The following is a 13,130-nucleotide window of genomic DNA, read 5'->3' as shown; positions in this document are numbered from 1 at the left end:
CCTCCATTAAATCAAGTCCACTTCTTTTTCTCAAATGCCTCAGTGTTGTATATGATACGTGTTACTTATTGCTTTGAATCCGGAACATTTTTTACAATGTTACAAATTTCACATGACAAATAAAAAATTAAATGCATAACGTTCCTTTAAAAAAATACTGAAAAAAGTTATCAAAGGCAAGAGATTTCCCCATCACCCTAGACATCCAGCTCACGTGTATTAAAACAACTCGCAGAAGCACAGTCTGGACATTTTTCAATGCAGATTCTGATAAAGCAAAAAGCAAAAAAAAAATATTCAAACAGGAAATCAGATGGCTAATATTCTCTTGTCTTAACAGCTGCAGATTAGATGGTTAAATTTGATTACAGCTACACAAACATTAAAATTAACAAAAAAGAAATGCCTGCTTAGAAAATAATTTTCCAATATACTCCTTTCTCTGAGTTCATTTAGCAAGGGTATGAATCTGTTTTCCACACATTTCTGGTACTGTCTAATTTCAAGCGTTAAATGTCATGTAACAGGTTACCCAAGCCTCTTTGTACACTGACTGACTGACAATGAAAAATGTGATGAAATCAACCCTGACGTGCTTTAGGGAAACTAAAGATTAAACTCTGGATTAAGAAATAAAGACTGGGATGACAAAATCCTTTGTATTAATAAATATCTGACCGGGTTTTCTAGTGCTAGTACACACACACTGCACCGCTCAACAGTAAAACTGTTCTACTTTTCTCTGCATGAGCAAATTATGTACTGTATATAAAAAAAAGAGAAAAGAAAAGATGAAAATCAAAGGTCAGTTTTGGTGAAAATGGGTAAAAACTGTGATTCTTACTGCAAGATATGTTGCTGCTCATATATTAGAAATCACATGAGAAAAATACTGTAGATTATGTCTCACAATGGGTCTGGAAAAACAAAGAAAAACTTTACTTTTACATACATTTTACATTGTTTCCCTTTTTCTGACCTCTCTTGTTGTATGAGTGTTGCTTGAGTTATATTGTTGCATGATCTATTAAAAGGCTCTCCCACCCCATCCACCAAGGGAGAACGTGTGGCTAGAACATTTTGAGGAAAGTTCAAGATTCATATCTTCAGTGTGTGAGCATGTTTCTTGCAAAGAGGTTTGTCTTTCTTGGAAAAGAAGGTCTGGCCTTCCAGAGTGGTGCAGCACACCTGAGGAAACACACACACACACACACACACACACACACACACAGGCTACATAAATAAAGTTTTCCAGAAAACCTTAAACCTCCTTTTTGACCACTCTCTCCTTAGATCTTAAAGTAAACATGCAAGAAGGTGCATCTATCACTGTCGGAGACTCGTAATCTGCTCCTGACTGTGTTTGGACAATTTTCACCCACCATGTACAAAAAACTATGAAAAATGAACAAAACCTTTATCTATATCCACCAAGTCCAGATATGTTTAATACATGTGTATCGTATAAAGGTTTTGGATTTGGTTAGTGGTAGTGGTTTCCATTGTGACTGCACATCAGTACTGAACCTGGTTAAGGCCCCCTGCTCTGGCCCTTTCTGTGTGGAGTTTGTGTGGCGTCTGTGAATATGCTGTGAAGGCTTCACTTACAGTGCAGACGAAGCAGGTGTCATGCCAGGTGTACCCAAGGGCCTCCAGGAACTTGTCTCCAGCCTCAATGGGGAACTCACAGCCATGGCAGCTCGTCCCAAACACACTGTAGAAGTCTTTTTTTTTTTTTACAGAAAAAGCAAGATGACATGATTAAACAACAATTTTTAATATTTTTAAAACCAAACTGTTTGTTCTCTTTAATGTTGGCACCAAAATAAAGGTCTCTTCATAACAAAGAGTTGATTGTTTCTTTCAATGCACATACTTTTGTCTTTGAGTCTGAGAGACCCTACATCAACACGATCAGTGCAGCAGTCCTCATCACTCACCTTGTTCACAGTATGGTTCTCCATCCTCCAGATGGAAGATTTTGTTTCTGATTGGCTGCTGACAGCAAGCGCACAGAAAGCAGTAGACATGCCATGACTGTTTGAGAGCATTTATCACCTCCTAGGGGCAAAAAAGCAAACAGTGTGGTTAGTTGGAGGAATCATGAAGTTCAGTAAGAGCACTGGTCCTTTTGTGTGTCGGTCACAGAAAGTGGAAAATTACAGTGGCTGGCATAAGTTTACACACCCATGCTAAAGTTAATTAAAAAGAGAAAAAAAAACATCTTTTGGAAATTGATCTTAATGCCTTAATTCAAAGGATTTAGGAAAATCCAAATCTTTCAAGGAGACCAATTTTCTTTTTGAATGAATAATGTATTGTAATTACATAAATGCTCTTCCTTAAAATACAGGGGGCATAAGTATACACACCCCAATGTTGAATTCCCATAGAGGCAGGCACAGTTATTTCATGGATCCAGGACACTATGCATGCTGATAAAGTTCCCTTGGCCTTTAGAATTAAAATAGCCCAACATCATCACATACGCTTCACCCTACCTAGAGTTGGCATGGGGAACTTTCCATAAAATCATCTCTCAATAAAAATCAAACCAGCTATTAAGCTAACTGAAATAACACCATGCCAATCTCTAGTTATGGTAAAGGTTCTGTGATGATGTGGGGCTTTTTTATTCCAAAGGCCAAGGGAACTGTATCAGGGTGCATAGTATCCTGATCCATGAAATAACTGGACTTTAAAAATATAAATGTGCCTGCCTTTATGGGAATTTAACATAGAGGTGTGTCTACTTATGTCCCTTGTATTTTAAGGAACAACATTTATTTATTTACAATACACTATTCATTCACAAAGAAAATTGCTGTTCTTGAAAGGTTGGATTTTCATAATTTTTTTTTAGAATTAAGGCAGTGAGATCAATATCCAAAAGAAGTTTTTTTATTCCTCTTTTTATCAACTTTAGCATGGGTGTGTAAACTTTCTCAAGCCACTGCAGACCCAGGATACAGAGACCTTTGGTGGGATGCTACCATGTTACCTTGGTTATTGGGTCATTGTTTGTAACACTGCTGTACATGAAATTGTTCCACACAAATTGTCCATTTCTATTATAAATCTCTATTTTATCTCTGTGGATAAATATGTTTTACATGTGAATACACAGCCTTTCCTACAGTCTGCCCTTTTCTCATATCACATTTAAATATTATGGATTTTTTTCTTGTGGGGCCACATGATTCAGATTAAAACAGACAAGCTGCTTTCTTTCCCACCCTTAAACTGTGAGAACAAGACAGGACAGGGAATCAATGGAAAGTTGGTGGGCCAGAGTAAAATCAAGGATTAGGAGAGAGGGGGTATGAAAACAGATTAATAAAAAGCTGTAAGCTGGTTAAAGATGTGTGAGAAATAGAGAGTTGAAAGGGATTGAGGCAAAAGAGGTTGGAACACTTGAGGGATGACTGTCGGAGCTGTTATGAGAGCAGAGATCTCAGCTTCCTGACACTGGGTTTAATGCTACACCTGCAGCCTCTAGGACACAAAGCCTAATTCTCCTAACACCCAAACATGTGCCGCATTCCTGAGTTTTAGTGGGGGACCTCAAAATTTAGGTCGAAGGTAGGCCTACAATGTTGCAGAAATGCAAAAACCTTTTAATAAGTGATCATTTGATGATGTCCACGCCTGTGCAATTAATGTACTACTATTATTTGGTTTCAAATTGATAATACCTGTTACTCCTCAATGTAAGTCGAGTGAAGATGTGAGTTGTGCATTCGTCACTTTGTGACAAGTAGCAGACACCATGCTAACAAGAGACTTTTGTAATGTCAATACAGTAAAAATAAACCTACCTAACGAAGTTGGTTTAATGCTGGCTGTTAGCATCAAACACAATGAAGGCTGTCAGTTAAATGGCGTTTTGAGCTAACCTTAGCAATCAAATAACCATAGATAGCTAAAACGTTTTTGAAAAAACTGCTAGCTTAGCTACAAGCTAGCAATCAAACACAACAAAGACAATCATTGATTTCTTAAACATTTTTGAAATGTTTCCCATCTTCTTTGTAATGAGATAAGTTTATTATTTAATGGATTTCACAAATTTTACACGTTATGCCGTAAACCGTTTAAATCTGAGCATGTGTGACTCAAATCTGCACTTGACTTACATCTGGGAGTGATAATACCTATTGCCTATCTAAAGTAACAAGAAGAAGACAGAAGAAGGCATAAAGCACATATAGTATATCAGTTTAGTGACATCTTAAAATGTTGGGTCAACCTCTATTTTAACTCTCACTCAGAAGTAAAATGTTTATAATACAATCAACAGTTTTCTGCATCTTTACTATTTGAAGTGTCTCACATACATATCGTATAAACATATAATATCTGGGAGCTGCATCATATAATCATGTTCATGCAGTGCTGGCTACCAAACGTCTTTATGTATCCAATTGGCTACTTCCAACACCTCAACCTACAGCTGACGGATGGTGAAAAGTACAGAGGAGTGAAGACATTGACACACGTTTAATCTAGATGCTGTAAACCAATCTTTACACAACTTTATAACCGGTTTAATCTTTCTGAAGTACAAAATGGGGGAAACAGAAACACCATAAAACCAATAATGTCAGACGTTGGTATGTGTTTGCACTGAATGCCACAGAGGAGGGCTATCTTTTGGTCTCCAAACAACAGGTGGTGGCGTTTGAAAACAATAACCACACACAATATCAAGGCCAGCTGTAAAGTAAGTGAACAGGAACAACTTAAAAACCTTCAGACAAATGGCTAAAAGCTTTAGCAACATTAAGGCTTTTATAAATGCTATCTTTCCATGCACTGTAATGTTTGAGTTTAGTTGTCATCTTCATTGTCTTTTGCATTGCAGAAAATTGTTTAAACACACACACAAACACACACACCCTACTGCTCCAATTCGCTTCACACCAACTCACCCCCAGTATCTTGGCCTGGCAGCGACTGCATGTTGGAGCCAAGAAATCTTCATAGCAGTGTTCACAGTAGACAGATCCCTTTTCTTCCACAAAGCCTATATCTGCCAGGGATGTACGGCAGTGGGCACAGTTAAACTCCTCCTTATGCCATGATTTCCCCATTGCCACCAAAAAGGGCCCTCTGGGAAAAACAAATGGACAAAGAGAGACAAAAGAATTATTGGATCAACTTTCAAGTCAATATTAACTCTGTATTGACAGAAATTAAACCTCAAGTAAACAACACAAGCTAACTAGTTTATCATGACACATCATCTTAAATGCAATGTACATGCAAAGTACCACACTGGTCAGCACTAGTGCTGATAGGTCATGCAGTCAATATGTGCTATGTTTTCACTGCCATGTCTACAAACAGCCTCTTGAGGGAAAATGGGAAGACCATAAATGAATGAATGAACGAATGACAATGTAACATAACACTGTCTAACTAAGTTGGTAACTCAATAGATTTCCTGCTCCTCCATTGTCCCTCCTCTAAGAAAGTGACCACATTGAATATAAAAGGTACATCTGATTACATCAAGTTCATTCTGATTTGATATTTTCAGAATGTGCAGAAAATTGATCATAACGTTTAGAATGTTTTAGTCTAATTATAAGTCAAGTGGGAAATGATTGTACTGTATGTGGTGGATTAAACAACTAAGCCTTAAAAACAACAAATCAGCAATATTCAAAAGGACTTTCAACCAGAGAGCCAGTATTAATTGATTCATTTAGATTTTTCTTCTGTCAATTACTTATTCTATTGTAGACTGCGTCTGAAAATACTGAGAAATGCCACTACTCTGAGACCTATAGTCACATCATCACAGGATGGTTTTGTCCAACGAACTGTCCCAGACAAACAGTGAAAATACACCTTAGACCTAGACTTAGACTTCTCTTTATTGATCCTTTTTGGATGAATTTCCAGCAGCAGATTTCAGCAGCTTACTAAACACTTCATAAAGAGGTTTAAATACAGCATAGATTATATTTGCAATAATACAAAAAAAAATCATATCTTTCACATTAAAGCAGATGGCAGCAATATTTGGGTTTTGTGCTTTCAGAACATCAATATTGAACGTATTTTCAAAATTGTTCCATCAACTAATCGATCGTTTAACTACTCCATTCAGGTCAATAGATGCTTCAGAAAAGTAGGAACCCATTTTAGAAATCCAAGGTCTTGTGATCATGATCGTCTGCTTCCACTCTGACAGCACCTTGGCACTGTCAACTTTGATGATTAAGTAAAGTGGGAAAACAACAGAGACTAATTTACTCCACACAATAGCTGTGCTTATCTGAGCTTCCTCGGATAGTGGCAAGCTTGGCATCCATTAGCATGTGAGCTACCCTATCCTTAGTGATATGTAATGTAAGGTGACACAAGATGGGAGATAACGCTCATGTTAAGGCAGTCGGGAGAAGAAGAGAGGTAGGCAGAAAAAGGGAAGAGGAATACGAAAAGAGTCCACAATGATTGGCATTGTATAAAATTGTGGGTGGACTTACACAAGAGGGAAACAAAAGACAAACCCTTTATTTCAAACCGAAAGTTTGATCTAGTGCAGGTGCAACATGATTCCCCTCATCTACACTGCATTTAGATCTTCGTAGTTCTACAGTCTCATTCAAAGATTATTTTGTTACATCTAGACAGATTATTATTTTGAGTGCCTAACTATACACTAAATAATTGAGAAGTGCCCATATTTGACTTTCCAATCTTAATTTGCTTGAGTACAAATGGATATCTGTGCAGCCAAGTTGAAGGGATTGACTCTTTTTGATTATCCTTGTGCACGCAGTCTGCATGATATGATGGAACTAAACACGATGCATGTCCACTATTTTTGTTTAACAATTTTAACTATAAATGGTCGTGACAGCTTCATTCTGATCCGACCTTATTAGCCACAGTGTTTGTCCCTCACCTGATGACCATGTTGCAGTGGGCACACATGGGCGCCCGAGTTCCAGCAGGAATGTGTTCTGCCATCTGCACCAGGGTGTCCTCATCTTTAGGGTGGACTTGAGGTAAAGGTCGGGCTGGCACAGGACCCGTCGGGACACTGGCATTTCCATTACCTTTCATACCGAAGGATGGGGTGATCAAACCAGTCCGTGAACCGAGACCTAAAGAAGATAAAAGGTTTTCTTACTGGTTAAGAAACAGAGAGAAAGCATTCATTTCACACACTTATAGCATCACAAAGGATGTGTGTGCATGTATGCGTCTTTTATTTTTTATTTTTTCACAGGTGTGTGAGTTATTTGACCTCTAGCCTCTTTGTCTATACACCCAGCAGGTGTCATGGCGGAGCACGCAGCTGGCTGGCTACTGTTGTCATAAGCATGGATTTACCGCATCAATCTTCCCAGAATCTTTCCCCTAACCTTTGAAACATTCCTATGGCAAATGCATACACGTGACCTGACCAAGCAAACACAAACACACACACACACACACACACACACACACACACACACACACACACACACACACACACACACACACACACAGAGACCACCAATACATTCCCTCACCCAAAGCCCAGACACACACCTGGCTAAACATGTAGCTTGGCTTTTGATCTCCACACTGTGGAATAAGAGATTTGTTTTTGCATGTGTGTGCATGTGAGGCCAGGGCTACTTTTAGAGCTCGGCTTTACCATTACATGCCATGATAATGTTTAAGTGTGTCTGTTTAGGCTAGGGACAGGGCTGGGTTTACATTTAATGTTAGGGGCAGTAAGGTATTCATTTGGAAACTCAATGATAAAAGTGGGGGTCAAACCTACATTAACTATTTTCTTTGGCCACTTGGGGACAGCAGAAACAAGTTGTGAACGCAATATTTCATCACCTTATTAGTTGATCTAGTAAAGTTGTTTGCAAACCGTTACTTGTTTCTATATGTCGAGCAGTTATGGAGCAACACTATCATTAATTTAGAGCTGTGTTTCTCCTTAAGGAAATATCTTTAGCTGGTAAGTGCTCCACTGTGTTCACCACCTACAGCTTGTTGCTAACTTCCTTTCTGTCTGAGTGTTTAGCACAAAGACTTTACATTAGATTTTTAATGCTTATTTGCTGAAGACAACCACCTGCTGTAGCTGAAAGCTACGCTTGAGAGTGGTGAGAGTGAACCAAAAAGTTGCGGATCTGACAGCTTATCGATGAGGTGAAACTTGTTGTAAAGCTCTGTAAAGCTGAAGGGAGCTGCAGAGTGAAAATTCTCTTTAGGTCCATCACTAACAGCAACCCCTTTCACATTGTCATTTAATACATTATTATAATAAAAATATTGTGGACAGGTCCTTTAACTTAAAGCTTGCATATTACAGTCCTAGATGGAGGCTAAAACACAGCTTTAAGATGCCATAGATATGAATGCTTCCTGCACTGTAAGGTTGCCTAAACCAAAGTTTCATGCAAAATTGTAGCAATAATTTGTTAAGTCTAACAAAAAAACGATTTAAACTGCCCTCAACTGGCCAAAGATAGCAAGTTCACAGGGGTGAAATGTTCTGTGATGGATCATGCGGAAACAAACTCAAACTCATTGTTTTAGGAACTGTAGAAAACAAAGAAGTTATAAAGATTGTAAGTAAAAGTATGAATAACACTGCAAAAGAGTGTGATATTGTGTCTTCAATAAAAAGTAATAGATGGGTTTGTAGACCTACTAACATAAATAATACATACTGTATACTGTATACAATCATACCAGCATGTATTTCATAAGGTTGTTTGTTGAAGTTGCTTCAAGAATGAGGTGTGTGTGTGTGTGTGTGTGTGTGTGTGTGTGTGTGTGTGTGTGTGTACGTGTGTGTGTGTGTGTGTGGGGGGGGGGGGGTCCCTTAATTGCAGCTCAGCATTCAAGATGGGTCTGTGGATTACTGCTGCTAGGGTGCTATATGGCTAGTAGTATAATTTCACGAGCCTGTGTACCCGGGTAAGTGACTACATTCATGATTTTTTTGAGTGGCAGTTACATCAGGGAGAGAACTGCCTAGAAAAAGTCACTCAATCCCAGTATCCATAGGCTGAGTGCAGATGGAGTATGGCCATTATACTGCAGCTCTGTGGCTTGCCTTTAGTCAAAACTCCCGACAGGTCCCTTCAGTAAATATTATCTTTCTTACTGAGTAAAACTGATGCATGTGTGACTGAGCAAGACACCAAAGGCACCACAGGTAAAGTGTGGCTTAACGGCCTTCCAGAGAGGAAAAATACAAGAAAAGAAACAGAAAGTAATGAGTGATAACCTATTTCACAACACAAGCTTCAACCATGGAAAATAAGCCTCTTTTCCCTTGCTAACTGGCTGCAACAACATTCAATCCAATAGCAGTAAATCAGTTTTACACTATGCCAGGATTTGGAACCAAGCAATTTTTGGGAAAAACATTATTTTAGCTGTAGGGGGGATATATAAACCAATCAATAAAAATACGTCCTTAAAAGAAGATTTAGTTCAAACCTTGAACAAGTTTATTTTTAGGAATCTATATTTTGGGGGACTTTTTATATTAGGTATGCATGCATTCACCGTGACTTATGCTAAGTAAGCAGTTCAGGTACCGCAGCCTGATTATAGTTATTATACTACTAAATAACTACTATAGTTATTTATATTACTAGTTAATTTAGTGATAAAAATAGCACAAAATGCCTACAGCAAAAGCAACTCACACACAGGCATACATATACTGTATACTTTTGTTGGATTTGGCAATGGATTTGGGCAGTAATGTACTATTCCACAGACTTCACACAGTAATTGGCTGAACAAAATTGTATTTTAGTCACTGAAACTCGTGTATAAATGTACATGTCCTGTCTTTTTTAATGTGTTCATAAAGACGGAAATGTTATTTCAGACCATTAAAGGACACGTGCCAAAGCTCACAGCTGGCAATAACCAGGGCTCATTGTGGATGTGTACAAAAGTAAATGAAAAACCATTCAACGTGTGCTGCAATAACAAGTGGACAGAAGAGAACGCACACACAGTGTTTACCCTGGGATGCTGCAGGTCCTTTGGTCATGGTCTTGACAACTGCAGACTCATGGCTGTTGAGTTCTGACTCCTCGCACTCCTCACTGTGCAGAAAGACAAAACGGAAATGACACGTAAATCAATTAATGTTCTGTAATTAAATTCACTGAATTAAAATGCACCAGAAACCACTGCCCCTCCATATTAAACTTAATCTGCAATGCTTGAGTTGCAAAATACATCGTTATTCATGGTTACGTTCATTCTGGGTGATGGGTATATGCTTGTCTGTCTTAGTTTCTGTTATTTATAAAGATGTTGTTCCCAGCTAAATATTTTTGAGAGCCCACTGTACTCGTAGCCATCGGAAGAAAAACATGCCAGCACAGACTCATTTTTCAAGTTCCTGTCAAAATGCAGTAGGACAGATTCCAGAGCACCTACCTGCTGACAGAACGGAGACAAATATGGTACCAAACAAAACACAGCATGCAGCTACAGCCAAAACAGTACAGTCCTCAACTTCACCATGCACTTCCTTCTTGTGAGTACAGTACGCACAAAAATGTTGCAACAGAGTCCAGGCCTGATGATGGATTTGGATACTTGTAGGTTTGCACAGCACTAATGATGCAGCACACCACTCTAAACTGATGCCAGTATATCAATTCAAATGACTTAACAGAGAGAAATGAACTACGACAGAGTGAAATATAGCATGAACAAAAGTGTCCATTCCAGATGTGCTGCAGACAGATACCAGACTACCAGAACTAATGGTGGAGGAAAGTTCTTACAGTATAGATATCGTGTTATTTAGTTGATTATTTCTATATCCAATGTCTCCTCTAAATGCACAGGCAACGTATAGGTTTGGATGCTTCACTGAAGTCGTGAATAGACAACCTGAATAAATGAATCCCCATGGCAACATTGGCAGTCCATTTTCATAGGCCCCAAAAATTACAAAGAAATTTCCCATTGGGTCAAAAGCTGATTCATTTTAAGAGACTCTGCAGTAAACGTTAGTGGTGATCACATCAAAGGGTGCCTTAAAAGCTGTTTTTATTGTCAGTCCCTAAAGCCCACACTGACTTTGGCAACAATGCTTTTAATTTTGCAGCACCATCTGCGTGGAATCAGCTTCAGAATGACCTACAGTTGAAGGAGTTGGTCTCACTTTTTTCTTTTAAAGGATTTTTTTATGGACCTTACAGTATGTCACTGTTTTTGAATTGATTTAGGACCCTAGTTTTTCATGAGGACATTGTTGATTAAATATGATGAGTGAAAGTGTGTCTATGTATTTACCTGTAAGTGTCTCTGTGTCTATTTGAAACCGGGCTGCTGCCACTTGCCAGGACAGTTTTGCAAAAGAGATTTTTAATCTCAAGGAATTTTTTCATCCGGGTTAAATAAAGGTTTGAATGAATAAAAACTCTTTCAAGTGATGAAAGAGGGAATATGACCCCACAGGATTAGTCGATAGAACTGAGCCTAGCATGGTGCTATTATAGGTATGAAGTTCATATTCCCTTTTTGTTTCTAAATATTGGTAAACATGTAGTATCTGTGGCACTGTTTTGAGTACGAAGACAACAACTTATTATTTTGCAGGGCAACACATTCTTTTTTATGTTGCACACATCGTTTTCAGGACAAAACGTCTGAAAATAATCCCTCACGATGCAATCTTTCTCGTTAAAGTTGTTCATTGTTCAATGCTCCTGGGTCGGTTCTACATGGAGGGAAGCCCCTTTTTTATTTTCTCTAGGAAAAATGTGTCTGGAAGATTTTTGTTTTGTCAAGACACTCCATCAAGTTCTCTTAATAAGGGTTATATTGACTAATTGCCCAATAAATATAATTGACCATTAAACATCTTAAATCACAAACATTCTTCAACATTAAAAGCCATTGTTAATCTCTACATTGAAAATACATGTACATGTTTAAAGCTTTCTTGTTGCATTCAAGACTGAATACAAAGAATGTTTGCAGGTTTGGTTTAAAGGACACCAAGACGGGCTTTGAGTCATTTTCTGGTTGACTTTCTGTCTTGAAGAGAGATGCCAGAGCTTGTCCCCAGCTATCGCTTTGGAAGGGAACAAAATATCTTTGCTTTTCAATCATTTGGGCCCTCAGAGCCTTAAACTCTCCACTGCCTTTTAATATAAGGCTACATGAATGACCTCTCTATTAGTAACATCAAGTGTGTGTGTGTGTGTGTGTGTGTGTGTTTTAAAGTGTGTGTGTGTTCATCAGCGCAAGCTTGGGTGGGCCAGAAATCTCTCCCCAGACGTATTACACCCATGATGCATAGCTGTAGCCAATGCCAGTTGGATTACTGCTGTGTTCTCCTTGTGCCTGGCTGTTAGGGGACTCATGGGATACAAGTGTTATGGCAACTGCAGCCATAGTTACGTTGAGTTGTGCTTGAATGTTTTGTGTAAGTGAGAAAGGCTGAAAGAAAATAAATGAGAGAGAGAGAGAGTGATAGGCCCTTTGAGATGTGACTTGACAGACAGAGAGAGGCAGAGACAATGATAGAGGAAAAATGTTGCACTTTTGTGTGTGCTGGCTTCACCTCAGTAGATGTTCCGTGTTTCAGCTGCTCTCCCGGCCTCTGCCGTGACATTTTCTTGCACATACACTTTTCATTTCAACACTTGGGACATCCATAACATCAAATGTTCCCTGCAGAGCGGGGGGGGGGGCTTAGTTTACCACCCAGGACTACCTCCAAAGTCACAGTTTTAAACTTTCTGAATGAGTACTGTGGAAGGGCTGTTGTGGGATATGTGGTCAAATGTACAACTAACAAGGAAAGGAGAGGAGACTTTAAACTTGCCTAAAGACATAGACAGCATTGACACCCTTTGGTGTGTGAAGAAATACAGCACAGAAATAAGGAATGGAAAAAAATAACACATGTCAGAGATAGTGTTTTAGATGATTGTCAACAATTGCATTCCAACCTTTAGTATTTGTTATGCTCAAATACAAAGAAGACAACACAAAAAAATGAAAGCAAAAACCCCAACTGAATGGAGAAATGGTTAGAAAAGGCATCTGCTGAGTACACACTGTTTAACAAAGAACACACTCTACAGTGCTCTGACAAAGATTGTGATAAA

At 38.6% G+C, this 13,130-nt stretch overlaps 1 protein-coding gene across 3 annotated transcripts in view; it reads right to left on the bottom strand.

Moving 5' to 3' along the window:
* Positions 1–291: 291 nt before the first annotated feature.
* Positions 292–13,130, bottom strand: part of pdlim5a (PDZ and LIM domain 5a) — a 55,124-nt gene continuing 42,285 nt past the window's right edge. For 2 of the 3 annotated variants that reach the window (XM_034871122.1, XM_034871123.1), the window contains 6 exons: positions 10,015–10,097; positions 6,920–7,121; positions 4,932–5,112; positions 1,941–2,061; positions 1,609–1,724; positions 294–1,188 (listed from right to left, as the gene is read on the bottom strand). In XM_034871122.1, coding sequence (XP_034727013.1) covers positions 1,099–1,188; positions 1,609–1,724; positions 1,941–2,061; positions 4,932–5,112; positions 6,920–7,121; positions 10,015–10,097 — 793 coding nt within the window. In that variant the 3' untranslated portion in view covers positions 294–1,098. Of the gene's footprint in view, positions 1,189–1,608; positions 1,725–1,940; positions 2,062–4,931; positions 5,113–6,919; positions 7,122–10,014; positions 10,098–13,130 lie in introns of all 3 variants that reach the window. The other variant, XM_034871121.1, reaches the window with a different exon arrangement.

The sequence above is a fragment of the Etheostoma cragini genome, chromosome 5 (genome assembly GCF_013103735.1).
Source record: "Etheostoma cragini isolate CJK2018 chromosome 5, CSU_Ecrag_1.0, whole genome shotgun sequence".
NCBI lineage: Eukaryota > Metazoa > Chordata > Actinopteri > Perciformes > Percidae > Etheostoma > Etheostoma cragini.
Note: the sequence above shows the minus strand (reverse complement) of the source record. Positions and strands in the feature narration are given on the sequence as shown.